We start from the raw sequence: 26,766 nt of genomic DNA, 5'->3' as shown, positions 1-26,766 counted from the left end.
AATTGGGCACGGACATTTGTAAAACTATGGATCTTCCGGTCTCATATGCGTCCAGCTAACAGTTTTGGTGCTTGATATTGAAAATTAGTGTATCTTACAAAATTATTTCAATTTCTTATCTTAATTATAAACACATGGTTTGTGGCGCAAACAGTTTTACCATTTACTGCATGTTGTTATTCTTCTCGTCATTTCCCAAATGAACCGGAAGTGCAGACCTACTTCCACATTAAAGAAAAAGGTGGTAGCCTATTATTACATTTTCATTTATGTGGTCAAACAGTTTGATCATACATTATAGAGATTATCCACTATTATTTTAGCAGTTCACTTCACATAATGCCCTGTTTGTTTACCTGTCTCTTAAAGCACATACTTGACTGTCTGAACCTTGCAGGAATGCTTGCATCACTTGTCCAGCAAATTAAATTGGCACCATTTAACTTGCCACCTTGACCCACTGAACAACTGTAAAAACCTTTGCCTCGCAGTGCAGTTCTGTGTAAAGAGGGTGGGCCAATGCACGTGTGAGTTATGTGGGTGAGAGAGTTTGTGCGTGTTGCAGCAGTGCAGGCAGCTCTGGAGGTTATTTTGAAAGTGACCCCCTCATTGCCGCGGACCGCTCACAGCTGTCGGGAACCATGACACAAGATGACGGATACGGTTGTCGTAGAGGGACAAGTCAGACTTCGAGAGGGGAAAAAGGTGGTTAAAACAACGCAAACTTCTTTTATTGTATCTTTCTGTGTTATTCAAAAACGTATATTTTTGTTTGTTTTTATACTTGAGCAGAATCTTTGTTTGTTGTTTTGTTTCCCTGCGTTTACAGTGGAAAAACAGATGGGTGATTCTTCGGAAACCTTCGCCGGTTGCAGGTAAATATACAGAAAACTTTTTTTACGCTGCTGTGTTGAAATGATAAAATATTAATCTCAATTGCTGTTTTGTTCCATAAACGTACTTTATGCTTAGCAAAGACCTGGCAAAGCGCTGTCACGGTTGTTTTCCCCCTCGTGACGGTATGTGAGGTATTGGCATGGTCGTTATGAGCGTTATTGGAATGACACTCTCGATGCACGTGTCACGGTGTCGCAATTCACTCTGGCTCGAGCTGTTTTTAGGACCAACAGGTACAATGTAAACTTCAAATGTATAGTACAAAGTACTAGTTGTCATCGACGTTTTTTTCACTTAAATTTCTGTGCAGACAAATTTATAGTTTTGTATGTTGGTTTCAAACTTTTAGGGAATTCTGTCCTTTAAGTCAAAATCCAACAAACAAATGCCATCATATTTTTACCATAACGTATGTTGTTGACCCATACATTATAACATTTAATAATGCCATTTGTATAGGGAACGCAATGAGTCCATATAAGCTGCAAAATAAAAAGACCTTACTTTTTCTATTTTTTTTTCTTTCATTCATTATTTTTTATTATTATTTTTTTTTCACAATACAATTTAAAAATAATCTTCCCTTGAGAAATATTCACAGTCTGGAGTTAAAAGCATGACCGCTATCTATGGCCTCTATGATATTCATCGGCATTCACGCTACACTTACATAACTTCTTTAGGTGATCTTGGCTGGCAGATAGGTCATTTTTGGATCCCTGTCGCCTGAAGCTCTCATTGTTTATTAGGTTAGTCTCCAGTTGCTTTCATGGATCACTGTGTCTTTTGATGTGTGTTATGACAGCTGTTTGACTCCTCACATACTGTTTTAGAAGTCTGGTGATGTAGAGGTTTGTTCTCTTGTATAGAAATCTAAAAACAAAACATTACCTCATTTTCATAACAACCAAAAAGTGGAGGCGTTTTAGAGACAATAGCTTGACGCTGTCTCACACGCAACACTAGTTTATGGAAAGAGAGTTTATATTTCATGGCTTGGTAATTGCATCCGATGCATCTGTTATTTTGTCAGTTTCAATTTCTGATCATTATGCAAATTATAACATCAACTGCTGCAATTGTAGTGCAAACACAGTATTGAAATGAAAAGAAAAAGCACACTTTTTTATTGCCTTAAAGAAACAGCATCTGCAGGATTTTATTTGACATGAATGGTACCGTGGTACATTAGATGATACTTACACCATGGCACTGAATGATTTTGTGTACAGTGATATTTATATGGAACTCCAAAGATGATACTGTCACAGTAAACATCCAGAAACTATGGTATTACCACTGTAAGTTTTGTTACTCTGAGATGCATTTCTGATGAATCTGTAATCTTGACTCGGTCTCAGACTGCCTGACCTTGCTGGTGTATAAGGAGCGTGGAGAGAAGAGTAAAGGACAACGGGAGAGGAATCAGGCCACGCTGAGGGATATCTGTGGACTGGAGGCTCTCCAGGGGTTTGATGGAGTGAATTACATGCTCAGTCTGCTCTGCCTGAGCCAGTCTGTCATGCTGGGCTTCGACAACAAAATGTCTCTTCTGGCCTGGGATGCTCGTATCCGCTACAGCCTCGGAGAGGGTGAGAGAAGAGCGTGTGTGTGTGAACAGACTGATCAGATGAAAATGACCATTAGTTAACATTCTGTCATTATTTACTCATCCTTATGTTGTTCTAAACCTGCATGCTGTTATTTTTATGTGGATCACAAAATATTTTTTTTTTGGACAAATTATATGATAGCCATCCAATGGATGTCTATGTCAAGCCCCAAAGGAAAATATAACACCAAAATGCACACACACACACACACATGCACACAAAGACATCTATATCAGACAATTTTAGTGCATTAATATGAATGTTAATTTTTAATTTGTAAGTCAAGTCAAGTCCTTAATTCTTCTTACATATTTTTAGATAATTATTACTTCTTGCATTTCTACAGCACTTTTTTATATGAATGCTCGCTCGCTCTCACATTGTAATTTAGCAGGACACTTTTTTGAGCAGGTCCATGTGTTCGCAAACTACTTTCACTGTTTTCAGGTGAAATTAATAATTTTAAAATGCTTTCAAATATGTTCTTCAGTCTTTCATTTGTTTTATTGTAATATCTTTCTAGCGAATATATTTAATCAGTACATAAATAATTGTGGGTAAGTGGTGGACCATGGGTGCTAACGTTTGATCTTGCCTAGGGCACTATATGAGTCAAGATCGCTGTTGGCTCTGTTAATCCCAGACACCCTTGAGATACACGTACAGACATACACCTACACCCAGACGGCTGACTCTTTTGATCTTACACATACACATACACTCTCAAGTCGTGCCCTCTGAGAAAGCAGCGGAGTTATAATTGGGACCCTGTGATGTGTGATACTCCATAAGATCACTTGGGTTTTTGAGTTATTTTTAAATGAAAGTTTTCATTTCCACTTACGCATATAAAACCTTGAATGACAATGGAATAGTCTGGTTTAAGACTGATGTTTCTCTCCATTGATTTAAAAAAAGAAAATCAGCTATTGTTTGGCAGCTGTTATGCTGACAATTCTGAATGCATGTGTTGTTCGCTGTGATGCCTCGTTGATTTTCAGGACCCATGTTTGTTTATTTATTTGTTTTGCTTTAAGGCAATCAGAATGATGATAGATGCTGCTGATGTTCCATTCCGCTCTGTTGCTCTTATTGGTTTCTTTCTAAACTACCTTAACATACTGTTCTGTAGTAAGTTGCTCATGACTGATGCATCAGTACCTAGCTTAGGTTGATCATCGCTAGAGATGTGAGAGCGTTTGCTAAGTTGATAAATCTTTTAAAATATAAAACGTATCGTATGATGATTGTGTGTATTGACAATGTACGCAGTGGAATAGGATTTATGAAATAATAATTAAGTTAATCCCATTGCTGATGCAAGACACGCACACATATGCTTACAAGCTGTATCATTAATTATACTTGCTAGGTTTGTATTGATTACTTGTCTCTATTATGATAAATTGTTGTATTTTTTCTAATGATTTGGAGTCTTTGTTCACACCTGAGTTGGTTAATGAGGCACATAAATTATGTATTGTATTTGAAATAAATTTACTAGTAAATATATATTTTACAAAGCGTAAAACTTGCTTGCAATTCATAATGTAGTTTGATTTGATTATGACTTGACCTCTTGAGTAAGTTAACATTTTCATTAGTGTTCAAAAAACTAGAAAATCATGAATTGGTCGAAGGATCTGAAAATTCATTACTTGCGCTGTAGTTTAAATGTATTTTTGATAGTTTCGAATTTGATATGGTGCTGTTACCTCTTGGTACAAAGAAAATGTGATGAATATCAGATTGAGTCATATTATTAATTTGGTAAATATGCTCGTATGAAAAAAATTCATCTACTACATTCATTTAAAATATGAAATAAGAAATTTACTAAAACTGTAGTATTATACAGATAAAAAAAGCTTTTATGTACAGTGAGCTTTTTTTTTTTTTATGCAATGTACTGTCCTTAGCTGACAGGATGTAATTAGGCCTTTCTAGGATGTCTCGTGAACAACTGCTTTGCTTTGATTGCAGTCGACATGCTCTAATTTTAAAGATATAACCTCCTCTTAAACTTGTCTCTCTTTCAGTCCACAGGTTCAGTGTCAACGTTCAGCCTGGCACCAAACTAGAAAGTGGCCCTGCCTCCCTGCATTTGTGCAACAACTTGCTTGTCATCGCCAGAGAACTCCCTCCAACTGTCATCGGCCAATGGAAACTGTCAGACTTAAGACGATATGGTGCTGTACCTAATGGATTTGTCTTTGAGGGAGGGACACGATGTGGCTACTGTAAGTTCAAGTTATTGTTCTTTTGTTCATTCAGTGCTGTTCTTTGTTGAATTTTTTCATTTGTCACTTGATCTTTTTGAGATGGGAAGAGATTTTTTGACGCCTCTCTTATTTTATTTTGGCATATTACTACTTTTTATTCATTGAGAAGAATCCTTTGATGATTGCTTTGAATGTGTAGTTTGTTCTTGTACAAAGTTGTCTCCTTCTCTGCCTTTTTTTCGCTTAGTCTTAGTAATATTCCCTGCGGTGGAAGTAGCACAGAGGTGTTTGCCAATAGTAAACGTGAAAATCAGATAACCTCACAGTCACACTCATTCTCCCCCACCCCCACTCTCATTTTCTCGCTCCCCCATACTTACAGAATCAGTGCACATTACGTTTGTGCACCCACACACAGATTGTGGTAATGTGTGATGTGCTTCAGTATAAGATGTTGCGTTAGCACCAGTGAAACCCACCAGCTGCCTCTCTGGCAAATCCATCTGCAGCTGTTCTGTAGCTTCAGCAGCTTTAATGCTCCATCTTATGGAGGTGGAAGTCGTGGGGGAAGTCGTGGCCTGGTGGTTAGAGAATCGGACTCCCAATCGAAGGGTTGTGGGTTCGAGTCCCGGGCCGGCAGGAATTGTGGGTGGGGGGAGTGCATGTACAGTTCTCTCACCACCCTCAATACCACGACTGAGGTGCCCTTGAGCAAGGCACCGAACCCCCAACTGCTCCCCGGGCGCCGCAGCATAAATGGCTGCCCACTGCTCCGGGTGTGTGTTCACAGTGTGTGTGTGTGTTCACTGCTCTGTGTGTGTGCACTTCGGATGGGTTAAATGCAGAGCACAAATTCTGAGTATGGGTCACCATGTCCGAATGGGCCGAATGTCACTTCACTCACACTCACTCACTCATGAAACTTCCTTATAATGACAGCCATGTCACAACAGAAAAGTGTGTTATCGCAGTTATAATCAGGGAAATTAACCTGTCACTTCTAATGGTATTCAGGATGTTTGTTAGATGCTGTTTGAATGCGCTATGCAGGGAACTCTGGGCAGTTTTATGTGTTTAGATGGCGAGGCGGCATGTGAAAGGTCTCCTGCCAAGTGGAGGAACTTGAGGGGGCAGGGGTGCTCAAATCGGACACCAGACTCCAAACGTACCTCTCATTGCTGTAGTAGTACATTACTGCAACATAAGTCACGTCTAGTTCTGCGCAAAATCTAAACCTGCAGAAATTCACAAAGAGCTGTAAATCACAAAGTAACTAAATCGTTTACAAGTCACTTCCAAAATCATTTAGAAAGTTACACATTCCATGCACGTTCATACAAAATTCTGTTATTAAACTTGATATTAAATGTTTATTTTTTTTTAATATGAGTATTTTGATAAAATGTAATTTGTTTTGATTAGGGATACACCGATTTTGGCTGATACGATAACCAATAATTCATTAAATGTGAAAGCCGATAACCGGTATGTTGGCCGATAAATCTAAATTCCCATTTTTACATAATTTTTGAGAGCCTGATTACCAAAAAAGTCTCACCATTAAAAGGCAATAAACACTTTAACATAAATCAAACATAAAGCAGCCTTACAAATAAATAAAATAATGTTTAAATAATGGAAACAAGTTACTGGAAAACATTACTAACATGTAAAAAAAAAAAAAAAAAAAATATATATATATATATATATATATATATATATATATATATATATATATAAGGCGATAAGACGATGGAATGTGTTGAAAGAGGACAATAATGTAAGGACTATAGCCAGACATATTGTCAGAATCATTAAATATTGTCATTATTAAGAGTATTTGGCATTTCCAATTAATGTAGACATGTTATTTTCTAGGTATTACTATTAGGTTACTTTTATTATTAAATTAATATTACCATTAATTTGCGCCGCAACAATTTTGTAGCACATCACCGCATAACTGACTCGCTATGACTCACAGCCTGTGAGGAAAATAAAAGAATTATGGTATTAGCTTAGGCTACTCTTCAATGAAAATGTTTAAAAAATTTCTTATTTATTATAGGCTACAATGAATTATAGCCTTATAGCCTAAATTAGTGTTGTCACGGTACCAAAATTTCAGTATTCGGTACCGATACCAGTGAAAATCCACGGTTCTCGGTACCAATTTCGGTACCAAAGCAAAACACAAAAATATGCTAAATAAAAAAAAAAAACTTTTTAGCACTAAAAGTAAAACCAATGCCATTCTTTATACTTATTTACAATTGTGTTTAAAGTTTTTTTACAAGTTACATAATTATGAAAAACAGTAAACAAGTTTCACCCAAATTTATTTTGTCTTTTAATTTATGAAATTTAAACCCATTTTATTTTTTGTAAATTGAGAGGATTTGCTATTAAAATTAAAACATGGAAGAAATATTGTGATTTATTTCTTTAAAAAATAAAGTTTTTAAAAAAAAAAAATTCAACAGTAGTAGCAGTATCACATACATTTAATTAAATAATAGTAATATTTCTAGCTCAATGCCTTTATGTAAAAAATAACTTTTAGGCCTAATGAATGCATATTTGTCATTTTAACTGAACTTAAGACTGGTGGTGATGCTTAAGATATTTTTGGTCATTGAGGGATTCTGTAAAAAATAATTATTATTAAAAGATAATACTACTACTAATTCTACTATCATATCAATGTATATACAATGCACTATGAATTGATGAGCTGCTGGGTTCATGAATATTAATCACGTTGTCTGCGATCGGTCAAACTGATTTGCTGAAATCAAAACAGGGACGGTAGCCTACTAGATCAGCGCCAGCCAATGAAATTGCCATTTGCGCATTAGCTCCGCCCACTACCGGAGAAACCGGTATGTCTTCTGCTTGTTCGAAAATGAATTTGAAAATTCTAAATGAACTCCATTATTTTGAGAGGAGAAGACAACAAAGAATAGTTTACATATAGGGTCCGTGTATCTTTTGGTCATTTGATTTTCTATTTAAAAATAAATAAAGATAAATGAGAAACGGTTTGATTTTCGTTTTTTCGTTTTGTTTAAGAAACGCAAAACGAAAATGTAGCTGGATTTTTCGTATTTTTGTTTGTGGGTAAAAAATGAGATTATGCTTTAATATTTGTTTGAATGTGTGGGCGGCGCTGAAACGCCCCTTTCATCCCTTCTGTACTGCACCGACAAGCGGCAACCGCAAGCTCAGTTCATTTTCACCAGGAGAGAAGCGGCAGACAGCAGAGCATATTAATCCCGCGGATTCTTTGCTAGTGGTGCTTGCAAGATAAAATAATAATAATAATTAATTAATTAATTAAATTAATAATAAAATAAAAAATAATATTATAATTTTCCAGCTGCTGCATGTTATTGACAAAGCAGACTTGACAACTTTATTATTTTAATTATTTTAATTTTTATTTATTTTATTCTAGGCCATTCATAAAAAAAATTAAATGGGAAAAACCCAACCCCACATTTATAATAAAATTTATATTAAAATAAGTTAAGTTTTCCCCATAATTAGTCTACTTTAAATGTTTTAATTATAGGCTATAGGCTACTTAGAATTATGAACTGAATTCACGAATTCTGTAGATGACAGTATGAAAATAGTGATGGTGTGACATCATTACAGATAATGAGTTCAGACGGGAAACACTGCACCTCTTGTTGGTTTCATTTGAATTACATAGGCGTAAATATAAAATTATTATTATTATTTTTCTATTTAAATGGATTATTTTAAAAGTAGACATGTCCAGCTAGACATGATTCGTCTGATGCATGAGCCTGGTTCATTTCTGACGTTTCAGAAAGAAGTTAATGTAGACCGAGATGGCAGAAAGCACATCGTGTTGAGTTTTGTAAGGTTTTCGTGTTATTTAGGGTGTTTTACGATCCAAACTGACGGAGCTGAAGCTCTTTCCCCTGTTTTCGGGATGGAAGGTGTGGATCGGGATCCGCCGATCGGAGAAGTGCAGCAGACTACACTCTACAAGATAAAGCTTCAGTTGCTGTTGTTTGTAATAGCAAATGAAAACATAGGCTACTTATGGGGCTTGAGGTTTTTCTTAAATAGGTATAGAATAAAATTAGTAGGCTAAAAATCCGCATATTTCATGTCATTGTCATATAGGCCTACAGTAAAATTCAAATGTCATTGCATAAATTAATTTCTGTTTGGTCAAAAAAAAATTATATATATATATATATATAAGCTTGCAAGCACCACTAGTATAGAATCCGCGGGATTAATATGCTCTGCTGTCTGCCGCTTCTCTCCTGGTGAAAATGAACTGAGCTTGCAGTTGCCTCTTGTCGGTGCAGTACAGAAGGGATGAAAGGGGCGTTTCAGCGCCGCCCACACATTCAAACAAATATTAAAGCATAATCTCATTTTTTACCCACAAACAAAAATACGAAAAATGCAGCTAAATTTTCGTTTTCCGTTTCTTAAACAAAACGAAAAAACGAAAATCAAACCGTTTCTCATTTATCTTTATTTATTTTTAAATAGAAAATCAAATGACCAAAATATACACGGACCATATAGCATGTCGATTCAGCGTGGTAAGACTCTCGCTCTCTCTCTCTTTGCATGTGTGAGAAACAGCGCTATCAGTAAAGCGACGGTGAGTCGTGCGCCTTCACAAAGAGTTTACAGAGCATCAAATACCGGTGCGCTGTGCGTCCATTGAGATGAACTGAAAAGTTCAGATTGCTTGATGGAGAGGGAACTCTGAAGCTCAGATGCTGAAATTAATGCAAGCGTCATGCGCTTCAGTCTATGTAGTAAACAAACCCGCACGTCTCTGCCATTCATTTATTCACACAGAGACACGCAGAACACGGATTCATATTTCAAACAATTTTTGCGGCTTAACATTTACAGATACTGGTCCATATGGAGATTTAATTTGATTCATTTATGCTAACTTTGACAAATTCCATGACTGTCCATATTAAAGTTTCATTTTCATGACTGGATTTTGAGATTCTGTCCTCGTTTTCTGCTTCGCGGAAATCATAGCGCTGAACCGGGTTTGAATGGGACCTCGGTACTACCAGTGCTTAAAGAAACCTGGTACCGTCACATTTAAATTTTTTTAGTACCGACTTGGTACCGAAGTAACCGGGTCTTTTGACAACACTAGCCTAAATAAAAGCACTACTAACAGCTTATGCTGTCACGCTGCACAAAGCAGGGACGAGGGGACTATGGAGAATAATATACTTATAATTTATTTGAACAAAAAGGCTTACACATTGGAACTGAGGCATGACATTTAACAGCAGACGCTAGAGACAGGGAAACACAGGGCTTAAATAAGAGGACTAAACGAAAACATACAGCTGGAACTTAATGACCTTAAAGGGATAGTTCCCTTTCAAATTAAATGTTGGTATTTTTTAGCTTACCTCAAGGACATCCAAGATGCAGGTTTCTTTGTTTCCGCAGTATTTCCCATTTTGATATTTTTAGGTCAAACCGTTCTTGTCTGTGACTCACATAATGGAGGTCTATGGTCACCACCTCAAAGAGCATGCACAGAGGAGTCCAAATTAAACAATTTCCCATCGTAAGTACACATTGATGACCTTAGACACGAAGCAAGCGGTTTGTGTAAGAAAACGAACAGTATTTATGCCGTTTTTACCTCTTGTACACAACCACGTCCAACTGATCTGAGTGCGCGAGTGCTTCCTGATGTGACGTGCGCGCGCGCTCTGGCTTAGTCTGCGCAAGCGCGGAAAGCACCGGAAGTGATCTCTCGCGCATGATTGTCACTCATTGTTTACTGTTTACCACACGATACACCACCAATCTGCACTGTCTGAAATATAATGCAGTAATTGTAATTAATTATTTTTTTATAATGCACCCTATAATCGTTGCGATTATAATAAAAATACAACACATTACTCACTCTATTGACAGCGTGCCATTGGGTCCCTCTGGCATTGGACGTCGCCTCCAGTTTATACGTGGCAAACTAAACACAACATGCAAAACGCTGCGTCTCAACAGCGGAGAAAACTCAGGAACTTCAGTCAGGCAGGTGTGTGATGCGATACTGTCAATGTCCTCGTCGTCGTCTTGTAGTTGTCCCATTCGTGACAACATATGCTCTCCACTTCTGTTGGCATCTCACAACACTTGCTACTAAAACACCACCAATTTTAAAGAGATCTCTGTCTCTCTGAGGCTTGAAGATGTGCTGCTGCAGCGGATCGCTCCTGAGTACTTGATCGGTGTATTCTGGTTCAAATAAATATGGTTGTGAAAAAAATTAAACGTTGTCTATGGATATATTGAAAGGATATATTGAAATCGTCTTCCAACGCAATTTCCTGTACGTCTAAATATGTTTAGATCTTCACAGTGAAAGTTAACACTTCCGAAATCTCTGTGTAAATCATAGACAGTAAGTGTAAACAATGAGTGACAATCATGCGCGAGAGATCACTTCCGGCACTTTTCGCGCTTGCGCAGACTAGGCCAGAGCGCGAGTGCACGTCACATCAGGAAGCACTCGCGCACTCAGATCAGTTGGATGTGGTTGTGTACAAGAGGTAAAAACGATTTAAATACTGTTCATTTTCCAACACAAACAGCTCGTTTCGTGTCTTAGGTCATCAATGTGTACTTACGATGGGGAATTGTTTAATTTGGACTTCTCTGTGCATGCTCTTTGAGGTGGTGACCATAGACCTCCATTATATGAGTCACAGACAAGAACTTTTTGACCTAAAAATATCAAAATGGAAATACTGCGGAAACAAAGAAACCTACATCTTGGATGCCCTTTAGGTAAGCTAAAACTTATCAAAATTTAATTTCAAAGTGAACCATCCCTTTAATGAAACAAGGACCCATTCGGGGCGGCATGGCAGAGCAGGGGACTCAGGCGACCATGGCGGAGCAGACTCCAAGGCCACGGTCCCAGCCACCACATGGCCTCTACGGCTGGAGCTTTACTTCACTCGGGAACTGCCGGCAGAGGAGTCCAAGATCGGAGAAACCAGATGACTGCCTCGGTTGGTAGTGTCTAGGAGCACCGCAGGACGATTGGATGTCATCCCATTCCAGAACAGCATCAACAGGGTTTCCACCAAATTCACATTTAGATAAGAGTGAAATAATTACCCTGTCATAAGCATGTATCTGTTAGCCAGTGCTTCACCTCATTACAGATTGACCACCACACAGAGCCACACAGAGGTCATGTCCCTCCCCCTGCCATTTGTGTAATTCAGCAGTTGGTTGCTCTGGGACAGAGTGAATTAAATTGAAAATATGGCCTTGTTGCTGTTTCTAGTGCGATTCAATGTCACAGGCCACATGCGGTGACAAAACACATACTGGCAGTGCAATTAGTGAGCGTGTCAGCTGTCTCACTTGATTTCAGAGAGTGAACGTCTGTGAGTATGTTCACTGGCTTAGTTTGTCAACAGACTTGGACAGATTGTAGATCACTGTTTTTCCTGCTGTCAGGTAGGGCATTTGTGTAACAATTTGGCTGGCATCAACAATAAAAAAACATGTCATGAGATCACAAACAAGTTGAAACTGACAATGCAATTCTAATTACAAGCTTCTGGAAGTGTTTGAGCTTAACCTGATAAGAGTTGTTGTACGTGAGCCATACATTTAGTTATACAACTTTATCTACTGCATAAAAAATTCTTAGGGTGTATAAGACAATCCATGTTCAGACTGTATGTAATACTGGCTTCTTTTATTGAACACTGCGTGATATATGGCGTACTATTTAAAAAATAAGTCTTAAAACATTTGGCATATTAAAAAGTCAAGAAAATATAAAAACTAAGTTGATACTTAGAATTCATTTGTAAAACTGAAAATGGAAGGTGAACCGCTTTGCATTGTGGGACAGGATTTTGCCTTCATTTTTAATGAATGGTGATGGTGAAAATTACTGTAGCTTTACTATAAAAAAGCAAATGTAGCCCTTTAATTTTCTTAAAATTAGGACATGGTAAATAGCCACAGACATGGCCACATGCCTCAAGTATTAATAGCCTGCCAGTGTGTTTATGAATTATGAAACCAAGAGCTAAGGTTGTTATGGTTATTTTTATAAAGGACTGTCACTCCTATACTGCCCACCGTCTCCACAGTGGCGCTGAAGGATTTGACAGGACTATATTTACCTCCATGAAAGACTGCCTAAGTCTCTTTCCTCATCATGTTCTACAAAGAAAAACAGTCATAATCTGAATGTGGATGAATCATTAATGCATCTTGCAGCAAGTAAGGCCTTTGTTATCCCACTTTTCCCGTTTTACTCAATCCTCAAGGCTCTTTAATAGCTTATGTTTTTCAGTAACATTCAGTCATGCTTTTGCCAGCACTTATTTAAGTTTGAAAGGTGTTGCAGGCTTTGTAGATGCTATTGATGTTTGTATGGAGGAGGTGTGGAACCAAAGCAGATTTTCTTGGTAAACAATCCTCCTCTTTTTTCATAAATAATAAATTATGCTCGATTAAAAGTGCAAAAATAAAGTTTAATTTAAATTGTTCTTATCTCAAAGGGATTACTTCCATCAGATCCTCAGCACATATAAACAAAAATGATCAGGCTTCAGTGATAAAACTTTGCTTCAATTACCATTTACAATAAACTTTGAATGCCTGATGCATTTATGATGTATGAACTTGGTTCCATTGACTTGAATTAGTCTATATAATTCATTTATTCTGAATCAGTGAAATGTGAACGTTCTCATTTGCTCAGAGGAATAGCTTGATGTTCCCCATTTGTAATAATCTTGTGGTCATTACTGAAACTAATCTTCGATTCAGTGCTATGGACAATTAATATCAATCTGAATTCGGTGCATTATGTATTTTGAATAAAACAGGCTCAAAACATTAAGGAGCTATTTCTCTTCTCTCTGTCTCTCTAGGGGCTGGTGTTTTCTTCCTTGCATGTGCAGAAGGAGAACAGATCAGTTTTTTGTTCGACTGCATCGTTCGTGGCATATCGCCAAGCAGGGGGCCGTTTGGACTGCGTCCAGTCCTGCCAGGTGAGTTCATATTTGTGTAGGTGTGTGATGTAAGATCTCAGTTCAAAGATTTCAGAGTTGCCATGTCCTCACTGCTGGCCTCATTAGCTTACCTTGATGTGCGTGAGATGTCAGCTGTGTGCGCATATCTGTTTCTAAGCTCTATGTATGATTGATATGTGGTGTCAAGTTTCCCTCTCTCTCATTATCTCTTCCAGAACACTCATGTTCTGCTTAGATTGACTACTGGTTCAGTGTTTGGAGTCCAATTATGTATATGCAATACTACTAATAATTTTTAAATTAGCTTTTTATTTTCCTTTCATTTTAATTTAGAGACTTATTTGATCTAATCAAAACCCAGTATATGTTATTGAATATCTGCCAAGCCATAGGTATGCACTTCTCAGAAATTTGAAATTAAAATAAACAATAAAAAATGAACTGAACTGTCCTAATTCAGAGTGTTATGATGTTAGAAACATTGCATCATTTATTGTTATTAAACGCGATTCCCTGAGATCTCCACAATATACTGTAAGTAATGTAACATTTTTAATGTGACAAGGCATTTGAAACGTTATCAAATTGTAATGTTGTTCATAATCAGCTCTCATATTTAAAAGAGTCTCTGAGACCCCGAACAGAACATGAGAGGTAATAAATTATTCTGAAACTGTATAATGAATTTCTGTCCCTAGTTTCAGATTTCATAATGAATTATGAAGTTTAGTACACTTACTCACTTAAACAAACTTACATAGCAATTGCAAATTTGTCCTATTATTTTCATAAGACAAATTCTGTGACTGTCAATTATCAGTAGTTATACAGTTAATATTTTTATAACTGAAAAGGCACTGGCAGATTTTTACATGTAGCTGTAGCAGGATGCCATGTTAAATGATATTCATTAAGTTTAATGAACTTCAACGAGTCTTACTTTGTAATGGCAGTCACTTTTTGAATCTATATAGGCCCTCAATGGCTCCATCTTGACAGAGGATAATAATATCTGTGTGGTGCATATCTTTTTAATGGAACATAACATGACTTCCAGAATACTGAATTATTATCCTGTAAATCAATGTAAGATTCACATTTAGTTTATTGATCGATTTGCCATGTAAGCATAATAGTATATTAAACCTTAATGAGTCTGACATATTTTATAGATCAACCCGTCACACTGAAACACAGAGAATCATTTAATTGAGCTGCTGAGCCAGTGATATTGAGCTGAAATGATATAGACTAGCAGAAAGGTTGTGTGCTGCCATGATTTGTGTGAACAGAAACCTGTAGAGAGCTGACACACGGTCAGTAACATGTAAGGATACAGATATGAAGTGGCTTAAAGCTTTTCTGTGGTTCATATCTAAAATTAGCACAGCCGTAGTTAAAATAGCTTTCTACAGTCCGAGAGCTTAGCTTAGGATAGTTCGAACCCTACAAAAATTGATCCGTGAAGCTTCAATATTATGCCCAGGCTGCTCCAGGGCTGTTCCTTGTAATAAATGTACTGTGTTTCTTTGAAAAAAGTGTGTGCTAAATGACTACTCATTTACATAGACCTGTTTACAGAGGTGATCTATACTGTGTGGACTTATGTTTTGACAGGTGTTGTTTTTCCCCCTTCATTACATTGATGTTGTGTACCACAGCCTTAAAATTAAGATAATTCAAAATCAGTAAAGATCTATCTGTATTTCTCTGTGGACCAACAACAAAGACAACACAATCAGTTTCAGCACAGGTTTGAATTCGCTGATGATAATAGCTTGCTTTGTAATCATGTTGAAAGCTTTTCCAGTATTTATTTTCCTCAGTGATTGCTGTAGGAAATTATAAATATATAAATCAAAAGCCTTAAAGTTTGTTTACTTCGACGTTCATGACAACACATTCTTTGAATTGTCAGATTAATGTAATGCCACATTACATTAAGATCTCATCTGTCGTCCATCATACTGAGATGCCAAGGAATGTTCTGGCTGTCATTAAGTGTCATTAATTAAGTGCACTTGATGCATTTTAACCTTGGACATTCAGTGAAGGTTGTGCAAGAGTTTGCCAGTGATATATTAGGTGTACAGGTTATTGATTGCCAAGTCACTTTTCTGTTTCAGCTTCTTACTTTATTCTGTATTCTGCAGAGGAATGTCACAGAGCAGATAAATTGTACAATGACAAACCTCTTTAAATATGCAAAAAGCAAATGATCTTTTAGCTGTTTATCTTCACATTATCAGTACTGTTCTTCAGCTGCACATGCACAAAAATGAGCAGCTTATTCAAACTGTATTATAAATATTTTAACACACATATATTCTGCAATTGTTTAAAGAACTGCTGTATAGAAGCAACTTGCAATTTTGTTTTTGCTTGCATGTGAAATATAATTTTTTTCAGTGTATTTGTTGCCCGTATCATTGCTTGAATGCTTGTTGCACGCGAAATTGACTTTTCATGCGAAAAAGGTTAATATCCCCCACTAAACCGTGCATAGTCTGTGAGTCTTTTACGCCTCCATATCAACCTTTCTATGCTACATTCTGCTGTTTCTTTGCTCCTGTTTTGTCTTTTTCGAGACGCTTTATTTATTTGTTACCCCCTGATTGATTTATTGTCTCATTTAAGCACTTTGTGTTCAGTGTCCTGATTTATTCTATTGTGTGGGAGAATGGTTACCAACCTTCTGCCATATTCAAAGCATTCTGTGTGTGAGTGTGGATACATGTGTGTGCGTGCTTGTGTGAGAGATTATTGCTGTGAGGCTGTGTCTGAGATGTACCAGCAGAAATTGATAAATGCGGCCAGTGGCTCCAGTAATTCTGCCAGCAGAGACAGTGATACAACAGAGATGGATTATATATGACTTAATGCTCAGAGACAAATCAGTGCTGTCTGGTGCTGTTTGTGTGATCATAAGGATATATGTTGGTGCATGTGCGTATGAATGATGAATGTTCACTGTATTAGTTTAATTCAAATTTAATGAGATTCTGTTTCCATAGACCCCAGTGCTAACCCATCATCTGTAGAAGACCGGATTAGCCAGGAGGCCAGTGAGCTAGAGAAACGACTCAGTATGCTGTCCATTTGTAGTCACCACAGCAGTGCAGGTAATACAAGAAGCTGTACATGAAATATACACACAGAGGAGGCTGCTTTATTCCAAATAAAAGGTTTTTGTAAATAACCTTTCATTTATAAATTAATGTCTGTCATAATTTACACATCTTCATGCCATTCTAGTTTTAGTGGATCACAAAATGGCAATTTTTGAAGACTCTTTACATATTCCATACAGCAACAGTACGTAGCCCCAAAAGGGCCATAAAAGCAACATAAAAGGAATATAAAAGCCTTCACATAAAAGCCACTCAAATGCTTTGTGTGCAAAAAAGACTATATGTCAAAGGGCAAAGTTTTGTAAGGGAGAATGTAGTCAAACTAAAGTCTGAAACTTCATCCTGAAGAGATTTATCTGATGACTGACTTTATACTACCGCTTATTTTGAATCTTTTTTACCAGATAAGTAATAAGCATACAAGAAATATTGAATTATTTTAGGTCACACTTTATTTTAAGGTTAAATTCTCGCCATTAGCAACTAATTTGCTGTTTATTAATAGTTAGTAAGGTAGTTGTTGGATAGGATTAAGGATGTAGAATATAGTCGTGTAGAATATGTGCTCTGTAAGTACTAATAAACAGCAAATATGCTAACAAAATGCATGCTAATAAGCAACTAGTTAATAGTGAGAATTGGTCCCTAACTAAAGTTTTACCTTTTTATCCTATAAAAAAAAAGAGAGCAAAAGGTGATACAAAAGACATGAAACTAGCCATGTTGGTTGTTCATTCAAAAACACTTGACCTCAGAATACAGCCAGTCAGAATAAAGTTCTCCAGAAAAACATGTAGTAATAGATGTAAAGTTCAGTCTGTCTCACAGATCATATGGCTTTAAAAGACTTCAAAAGTTCTCCTTTGTGTTCCACCAAAAAAAAAAAAAAAACACCAAACATCATTATATAACTCAAATCCTAGTTGTTTTTTGTGTCACTACCTTATTGAAATTCATGTACACTGCTAACAAGAAGCTAGTTTCCAGGCTTTATTTGTTAATCCAATCCTCTCTTTGTCATAATTGGTCAGCCTCCACCTTTAGTTATGGCACCTCCTTGGCAGGAGATGATCGGAGCATCTCCAGCTCCTCCTCTGAGACCAGCCATTCTGATAACAGCCTGGGCAGCCGCCTGACGATATGGCCTGAGCCAGTCAGACACCCCACCCCTGTCGAACCATCATCATCTTCATCTCCCCTGTTAGCAGTTACGGGATCTAAGAGTACAGCCTGTTCTGTCAGCACGTCCAGTGACGAGCGTCTGTATGGAGCAATGATGGGAGGGCTCCGTCCCCCATCCAAGCCTCCTCACCCCAGAGGCCTTCAAGAGGCGGGACGCCAGAGCTCAACAGACAGTGGCATTGCCACCGGAAGCCACTCTTCGTATTCTGGAAGCTTCTCCTCCTACACTGGTAGTATGGATATTGGGCATAGAGAGACTGATGAGTTTGGTTCCTTAACAAGCCTCCCTCAAAACCCCAATTCAAACTCTAACTTTCTTATCAACACTACAGTACGAACAATTCCATTAATTCCTGAGCACAAACCGTGTGTGTGTCCACTCAGAGAGGCTGCTCAAATGTACCAGGTACCCACTCCACCTCTCCAGCATTACGACATCCCTCGCAAGCTCCTACAACATCAGGAGCAGTTTTTGACTGCTGCAAGCCAGGGACAGAGGCCTGAATGTGGAGCTCTGGGACCAGAGGGCGTCCCTGCAGATGCCACCCCCAAACAAACTGCCCCACAAAGATTCAACTGGGGTGGTGAAGGAGCAGCGCCCCTTGAAGGTTCCACTACACTGCAATTACAGCCCGCCATCTGTCCTGACTGTGGGGGAGGAAAGGTAACAAGATGCGTTTTAATTTCAAAAATAATGATTTATATGAACTGATTTGTTTTCTTACTGACTCATATAGTGCAACCAGTATAGTCAAATACCAGAATGAATGACTCCAATCTGCTCTTATTTAGTTTTAACAAATTTAAATCAGTGTAGTTACTGGCTGGTTCTTACTATGACAACAGACACATTTTGTCAGGTTTTGTTTTTATGTTTTTGAAAGATGTATCCACCAATGCTGCAGTGCTTATGTATTCATAAGTATAATACCATTGTATTATAATATTATAACATTGTGTTTTTTTTTTTTGCAATTTAAAATAACTTTTTTCTATTTTAATATATTTTAAAACATAATTAATTTTAATCAGTTTTTCTATTCAGGGCAATCAATAATTCACACTGAAAAACATTTCACTCTCAGCAATGTGGCTTAAAGCATTCAATACTTTTTTGTACACTTGTGGTAAATTTTCAGTTGCTTATTGTGGCCAGAAGCACATCTTCAGGCTTGTACTAGGTGTTGGTGTAGTCAGTCAATGCAAGTTTAAAAAAAAAAAAAACGTAGCAACAGCTAAAGATGTAGGAAATATGGTCCGATAATATATTGTCACATTTATTTAGTTCAACAGTGATTTAGATTTTTTTGCTGATGTACAACAGCAGAAGCAGCAGAAATAGCTGGTTTAGTCAATTAAAGTAAATACATAGATCATTAAACAAGTCAAATTGGGATTTCTGAATCACTTGTGTGTTTTATTTTATTTTTTGTAGGTGGAGGAGAGGAGCAGGTGTGAGGTGAGAAGCAGTTCTGAGGAGCAAATGCCTGACGGTGAGCATTATACAGTTTTAAAGGGCCTCATTTATAAAGTGTGCATATGCTCAGATTTGATCTTAGAGTGTGCATGTGCTTAAATCCACGCCAACGCTCATATCCCCCTGACTACCAGCTATGGAGTTTTGTCCTCTGTAGAGGACATTATTTTTAGCATTTTCTCTGAGACCTTACATGTCACAGTTTTGTCTAGATGTCTTGTACAGAGCACATTCAGGGCTTTTCAGAGATACCAAACAATTGGATGTTTCATCATGACCACTCCCTCTCCTTGGTCTTTAAAAATGGGCAACATTCATTTAGTGATAAAATTTAACACTCTTATGGAAATATGATCATATTTTGTGATAATCATTTAAATCTGATTCATTTTCAGTAAGTTTGTCACAAGACTGGACTGTAATGCTGTAGAGGACACCAGGACTTATAACATATTACACATTTTGGGATACACAACAAATGAATAGGGGGGGGAATTATATATAGGGGTGCACGATAAATATCAGCTGATAATTAATGTGCATCTCGTCAGTAAAGCCGGTTCTCTAATCAGCGGTAAACTCCATCAGGTGCGTGAAAATATATATTAAAAGTGCCCGTTACCGCACCAAAAACCAGTCGTTTTTTGAGAAGAGTTTTAAATAATGGTCGACCGATATATATCGCCACGGCCATTTTTCAAATATCGGCATCGGTCGATAAGTTTTTCTGCTTGGCCGATGTGTTTGGTGCTTTTTATTAAACTTATTTTGGACTGATGCATGCAACACCTGCTGAGTGTCTTTGTCTGAAAGAAGAAAGTCATATACATCTAGGATGACTTGAGGGTGAGTACCGTATTTTCCGGACTATAAGTCGCACTTTTTTTCATAGTTTGGCTGGTCCTGCGACTTATAGTCAGGTGCGACTTATTTATCAAAATTACTTTGACATGAACCGAGAGAAATGAACCAAGAGAAAACATTACCATCTACAGCCGCGAGAGGGCGCTCTATGCTGCTCAGTGCTCCTGAAGTCTTCACTGTAGACATAGAGCTCCCTCTCTCGGCTGTAGATGGTAATGTTTTCTCTTGGTGCTTGGTTTTAAATAAATGCGACTTATAGTCCAGTGCGACTTATATATGTTTTTTTTCCTCGTCATGACATATTTTAGGACTGATGCGACTTATACTCCGGTGCGACTTATAGTCCGAAAAATACGGTAATTTATGGGCTAATTTTCATTATTGGGTGAACTAACCCTTTAAGTACATACACTTTCAACCAGACCTCCACGTCTATATGGACTGATAAAGTGATTCTAGTATCAGCATCGACATGTTATAGCTAAAAAAAAGTAACTGAGGAGAAATTATGATGCTTTGTTGTGACTGGATATCTTATGTTTGTGTGTGCAATATGTCAAGTCGGATTATTTTCTGCTGAATAACAAATTAATAATTTCTGAGCTAAAATGAAGCCCAGTGTGTTTTGATCCTAAATGAATGGCTTACTTGTGAATCATTCTTGTTTTTTTTTTGTCCTTCTCTGCTGATCCAAAAGGCTACTATGAGCAGATGGCATTCATGAATGAAGCATCCAGGTGGCCACAGTTCAGAGCTGGAGAATATGGTAATTGAGATAGATGCCCCTCTTATATATTATATCACGCTCTGATCACTGTTTCATTGGTAACTGTGCATGAATCGGGTTTGTGTTCTGGTCTTGCAGGAGAGGCAGGACTGACAGTTATTGACAAACTTCAAGGTGATACTGTTAACTATGTGAATATCCCCATCAGTCCTACATCTAAACGGCAGCTGCACTATATGGAGTTAGATCTGCAGGACCGTCCAGAGTCAAGCCACACTGTCAGAGGTACTCTGTGTTCCTCTCATATATACTAAACATATTTGATCATGGCTCCAACCTAAAAAATGGATTTATTTGATCAAAAATGCAGTAAAATCAGTGATATTGTAATGTATAGACAATGTCTGTAATGTATGCATCCTTGTGAATACACTAAAATACATTTCTGTGAATTAAAAAATCTTACTGCTCCCAAACCTTTCAGCCTGTTTTGGGCTTGAAAACAAATGAACATCTAGCTGTGTTTAGATTATTCTAAAATATATTAAAAGGGTATTGCACATAAAATAAATAAAGTTGTTAAATAGATTGGGTTTTGTGTGTGTGTTTATGAACAGCGGCCGGCTCCAGCACTAAATACGCCCACATTGACATCACTGCAACTGAGACAGCACAGAGGGTGGGAGCCCAGCATGCACAGGGCCGAGAGGAGAGACTACAGGAACTAGAACAGAAGAGGAGAGGAACACTCACCTGAAAATATAACGAAGTGGAGTCAAAACGTCTGAGACCACATTGAAAATATAGATTTTTTTTCCCTTTTAAATCGGGTTTGTGCATTTTAAAAATGAAAATGTTTGTTTATATATTTAATATAACTCTTAAGATGGTTTCATATTTTAAGTCACTTTTTTGAATTGTGAGCACATTTTTGAAAACAACTTTTAATAATTTTCTTGCATCCACTGAAACACAAAGCATGCATTATCAGGTTTTACACAAACTTTTATTGTTCATGCAGCTCAAATGCCAGTTGTCTTTTTAAAGCAACAAAAAAACAGAGCTAATGTTAAGAAATTCTTCAGTTCATTTATCTTTTTTTTTCAACTTTTAACTTTAATTGTTATGCTGAAAAAAATGTTTGTTAGAGAAATGTATATTTGAATAATATTTGGTAGTGGTCTCTCAGACGTTCAGACTCTGTATTTCAGTGGTTCTCAACACAGGGTTCAAGGTCCACTTTGGGGTCCTCCATATGACTTAAATATATTGTTAATATAATAAAAAGATCTTACTCTAAATTAAAATCAGAAAATAATACATACAACCATATAAATAAAAAAGTATCGGAGGGCCTTTGAAAATTGGGTTGGACTTAATTGGGCTTTGAGTTGAACTGCTGCTGCACGGTATAATGTTAAAGGCATAGTTCAACCAAAAATGATCCTATGATTTACTCACCCCCAAGCCGTCCTAGGTGTATATGACTTTCTTCTTTCAGAAAAATACAATCAGAGTTATATTAAAAATGTCCTGGCTCTTCCAAGCTTTATAATAGCAATGAATGGGGGTCCAGATTTTAAAGCCCAAAAAAGTGCATCCATCTATTATAAAATATGCATCACAACCCCTGAACCGAATCGATGCATTTGTGTTAGAAGAATATTCATATTTAAAACTTTTATAAGTGAGGCTTGAGAGTAAGTAAATCACAATTAAATTTTATTTATGGGTGAACTATACCTTTAAGTTTATAGCTGCATTGTATATTATGTGTAACTTTGTGTATGAATGTAATTTCCATGGTTAAAATTCATGTAGAATTAAAAGGTTATAAATCTGAAAGCAGATCCCAACTGTTGACTGTAAATATATACTTAATTGGTGACCAATTTTGTTCTGTACATTTACACATTTAAATATTTCATAAACTTTTTTTTTTTCAAATATTTTCTGAAATTTCTATGTTAACTATAGCAGTAGAAATAAAAATGATACATCAGTGACTAGCGTTGCTCGTCCTTAAATGCTTGATGCAATTGTCTACAGCATAGCAACCATTTGACACAGAAAACAAAGGCTTTGGAAGTTTGTTTTATTATGAAAAGTGTAACATGAAATGAGCAGAATGTGGACTAATGATAATTCATGATAATTAATTACAATGCTGGATTACCATATTTTTATGAATATGAGGATTTTAAATCACGAACTAGTTAGTGATAACAGTGAAATTAGAATTAGTGCAAACTTTATTTTAGAATTTCTATGGCAAATCTCAAACGTCTAACTGATGGAACTGTTTAAACAGTGAGGATGTTGAAGTCTACCTTGGGACAACACTGTCAATCATGGTGATGGGCTTTGTATCCAGTGCTATTTAGAGATTCAGTCAATATCATAGTGGACTCAAGGTCTGCCTTGCCAAATCAGGAATTACTGATTAGGAAGCTTTAATGGTTTATACTGAAAACCCTAGAGAGCTTGTTTTTTTTATGTGTCAGGTTACGTGGAGGAATGTTGAATTATTTTGCACCCACTTTTTGTGGGATGCTACACATATTTCTTTGTGCATTTGTTGTTTAGCAACTTTTATTAAAAAATTAAGCCACAAACGAATGTGGGCAAAATTTATAGTACTATGTGAACAAAGAAACGGGAAATAACCAACAAAAGCAGAACTCATCATTGCTCAGTACTGTTTAAAATAAAATGATCATGTAGTCTGGTTTCCCAATGGAAATGTTAATTTCACGTACAATATGCCCTACCTTTATAACCCTGGCCCATCTGTGTTGGATAACATTTTGGAATACAGCATGTGTGACATCTGACCAGCTCTAGCTGACAGTAGTGCTGTCATTATGACAAAAATGGTATTCAGAGTTCATTGTGTTGCAATCCATTTCGGGAAATCTTATTCGTCAAGTCCTGCAAGTGTTTCTTCATCTAAAGAAAAAAAAGTGTGATGGGGTTATTAAAGATCCACCAAGTACAATAACCATAAAAGTTGTTATTCTAAAACCCACTTTGCAGCTTTTACTACCTTGTATCCCATTTCTCGTGCTTTCTCAGCAAGAGTGTTGTATTTCTCTTTGTTTCTCATGATGTGATCTTCGTCTCCCAGGGCCTCCACATGCTTCAGCTTCTGATGAGACAGTTCAAGCTGCTCCTGATAGTGCTGGTGCTTCTCCACCTTTGTTTCAAAGTGTCTAAGTTCCTCCTAAATGAGAGAAGAAGAAAACAAATGAACCTTCAGGAATTTTGAATATAATATTTATACCAAAGCCAAGCATAGTAAAATAAAACAGAAATGCAATATTTAGCATTAATGATCGGTACGGTGCTCATGAAATGAAATAAGCGAAGCTTACTTTAAGAGAGTCAAGTTCATCTTCACTGAGATTCGATCTTTTTGCCATCTCCCAAAGTTCTATGACTCGTGGTTGCTTAAATTCTACCACAGACAACGAGAGCATTAGAAAGTCATGAGGCAATTCATTTATGAAACATGAATTCAACCTTAGCAAAGGTCCCCACCACTGTCAGCACTGTAACCCTCATGGGTGATCTTGCGGAGTCGTTCAAAGCCCTGGTTAAGGTACCTCATCCTCTGCTTCAGATCTGCGTGTTTCTGATGGAGAACATCTTCCTTCATGTCACCCTCCAGAGGACTGATTACATTCTTATGGATCTCTGATGGAAAGAAGACATTATTTATTCAGCAGGATCTGAAATTTTAAGAAAAGGATTGTGAGAATCTGCTCAGGAGGTTGGAATTTAAACAGCCCCATTATAAAACTTTCCAAAAGCATTGTTAGCTTACTATGGTCCTTAAGCTAGGAACCTGTAATACATTAAACTTTGAAGCAAAAAGACAGAATAAAACCACTGAATTAGTCCCGAGAAGCCATATTCGTTACAGGAACATCTCAGAAACAACAATAACCTGATATTATGTTCTAAAAATCAGTTAATTAGCAGCTATTAAGATTAAGCAGCTATTAGTTAATAAGAAGAAACAAAGTCACCTAAATCTTTGATGCCCTGGGGGTAAGCAGATTAACATCACATTTTCATTTTTGGGTAAACTATCCCTTTAATAGAATTACAGATCCGACATGACACCTTGGCACTAAACTCTAACCTTCTGTCCGGCTGACAGTGTCCATGACAATGTTGTACTCATTGATTTTGTCTTTGTGGTGCCGGAATTCTCTCTGCAAGGTCTGGAGCTCCTCGTCAGAGAACTTTCCAGAAGTCTTAGCCTGAGGATCAAAGGTTGAAGAGAACATTTAAGCAAAGTTGGTAATAAGTCAACAAGTCTGTAAACCTGCAAATGAGTTACACATTCACACTCCGTAGCGGTTTCATCCCATCAGTTACCTTGTTCCACAGCTTGTCCAGCCTTGGGTCATCAAATGTGTCTCCCTCTTTAACATCATGATCTTTCAGTCTGTTGCTGTCCAGTGTCCGGGTGTCTTTTTTCCCATCCATTCCATACTTTGCTAAAATAACTGTGCAAACGAACAAATATATTTATTATTTGAAAGCTACAGTCATTTTAGTTATCCCTGTTCTCCATATCATAAAAACAATAGCATTTTCTCTTTAATATGTATTGTCCCAGCTTCCAGTAGCAATAGAAAAGGTCAACAAATGAAAGAAAACTGTTTGTCAAGCTATTTCATGAGTTATTTGAATATCACATGCCACAGAAACAGTCAAATCCTACTATTAAAATTGCGTCTGAGCTTGGCTTCTCTCTCTCCATCCTCATCCATCCCTTCTGCTTTCAGTTTTTTCCACTGAAGTTCATCTTTCTCTTGGATCTTCAGGTCACTGTGGAGTTCTGAGAGTCTCACCGGTGCAAGCTGCATCTGAAGCAGATATGGTGATGGACAGTTATATACATCATAAAGTTCAAAAGAAACTGTTATAAAATCTGTATAGTATAGAGATTTAAACACAATGATGGACAATGAAGGACAATCAGCATGTCCCATAACACTGGCCAAAATTAATTATTGTACATTTATAATACACTGTATATTTTTATGTCACATTACTTACTCTTATCGCCTTTTCCCAAACCTGATTTAGTTTGGCAATCCTGAATTCCACCTGATTGTTGTTTTTATCAGATGCCTTTTGTTCATTCATTTCTTGCGAGTACTTCCCACCCATTGCTCCGACAGCAAACAAAGAAAGCCAAATCAGAATCTGCATTTTCGTTTCTGACACAAGATCAGTTACAAAAGGTATGAAAGTGTGCAGTGTTTTCTATGGCATCTGCGGCGCTATTCAGGAAGCGCTACGAGAATCATAAGACGTTCTCATGCCTGAACGTCCAGCTGCGCATTGCATCATGGGTCTTGTAGTTTTAAAATACTTAGACATTCGCGCTTCAGAGCGAGTGACTGGACGTTTAAAGACTTCAAATCCCACACAGCGCTGCATGCTCGTTTCCTAGTAACAAGGCGCAAATGAGATCAATCCACGCACTTGGAATATAGGGAAGCCCACTTTCTAGCCATCTGCTCATTGAAACTGCTCACAAGATTAAATTTGAAATCTCATTAGATCATAAACAC

At 37.2% G+C, this 26,766-nt stretch overlaps 2 protein-coding genes across 2 annotated transcripts; one reads left to right on the top strand and one right to left on the bottom strand.

Annotated features, from left to right (window-relative positions):
- The first annotated feature begins 530 nt into the window (after positions 1–530).
- On the top strand, positions 531–22,794 carry dok7b (docking protein 7b). The gene is made up of 11 exons (XM_059554374.1): positions 531–705; positions 830–875; positions 2,259–2,489; positions 4,550–4,750; positions 13,690–13,809; positions 16,806–16,913; positions 17,954–18,768; positions 19,540–19,597; positions 21,131–21,211; positions 21,311–21,457; positions 21,790–22,794. Exons 1-11 carry the CDS (start codon positions 652–654, stop codon positions 21,927–21,929), a joined length of 2,001 nt encoding a protein of 666 aa, XP_059410357.1. The 5' UTR covers positions 531–651; the 3' UTR covers positions 21,930–22,794.
- A 1,028-nt stretch (positions 22,795–23,822) lies between these two features.
- Positions 23,823–26,510, bottom strand: lrpap1 (low density lipoprotein receptor-related protein associated protein 1). The gene is made up of 8 exons (XM_059554373.1): positions 26,246–26,510; positions 25,908–26,052; positions 25,559–25,689; positions 25,320–25,440; positions 24,713–24,868; positions 24,547–24,629; positions 24,219–24,395; positions 23,823–24,121 (listed from the first exon to the last, which is right to left on the bottom strand). Exons 1-8 carry the CDS (start codon positions 26,399–26,401, stop codon positions 24,053–24,055), a joined length of 1,038 nt encoding a protein of 345 aa, XP_059410356.1. The 5' UTR covers positions 26,402–26,510; the 3' UTR covers positions 23,823–24,052.
- Positions 26,511–26,766: the final 256 nt, after the last annotated feature.

The sequence above is a fragment of the Carassius carassius genome, chromosome 7, assembly GCF_963082965.1.
Source record: "Carassius carassius chromosome 7, fCarCar2.1, whole genome shotgun sequence".
Classification (NCBI taxonomy): domain Eukaryota; kingdom Metazoa; phylum Chordata; class Actinopteri; order Cypriniformes; family Cyprinidae; genus Carassius; species Carassius carassius.
The sequence above is the reverse complement of the archived record's forward strand: the minus strand, read 5'-3'. Positions and strand labels throughout refer to the sequence as shown.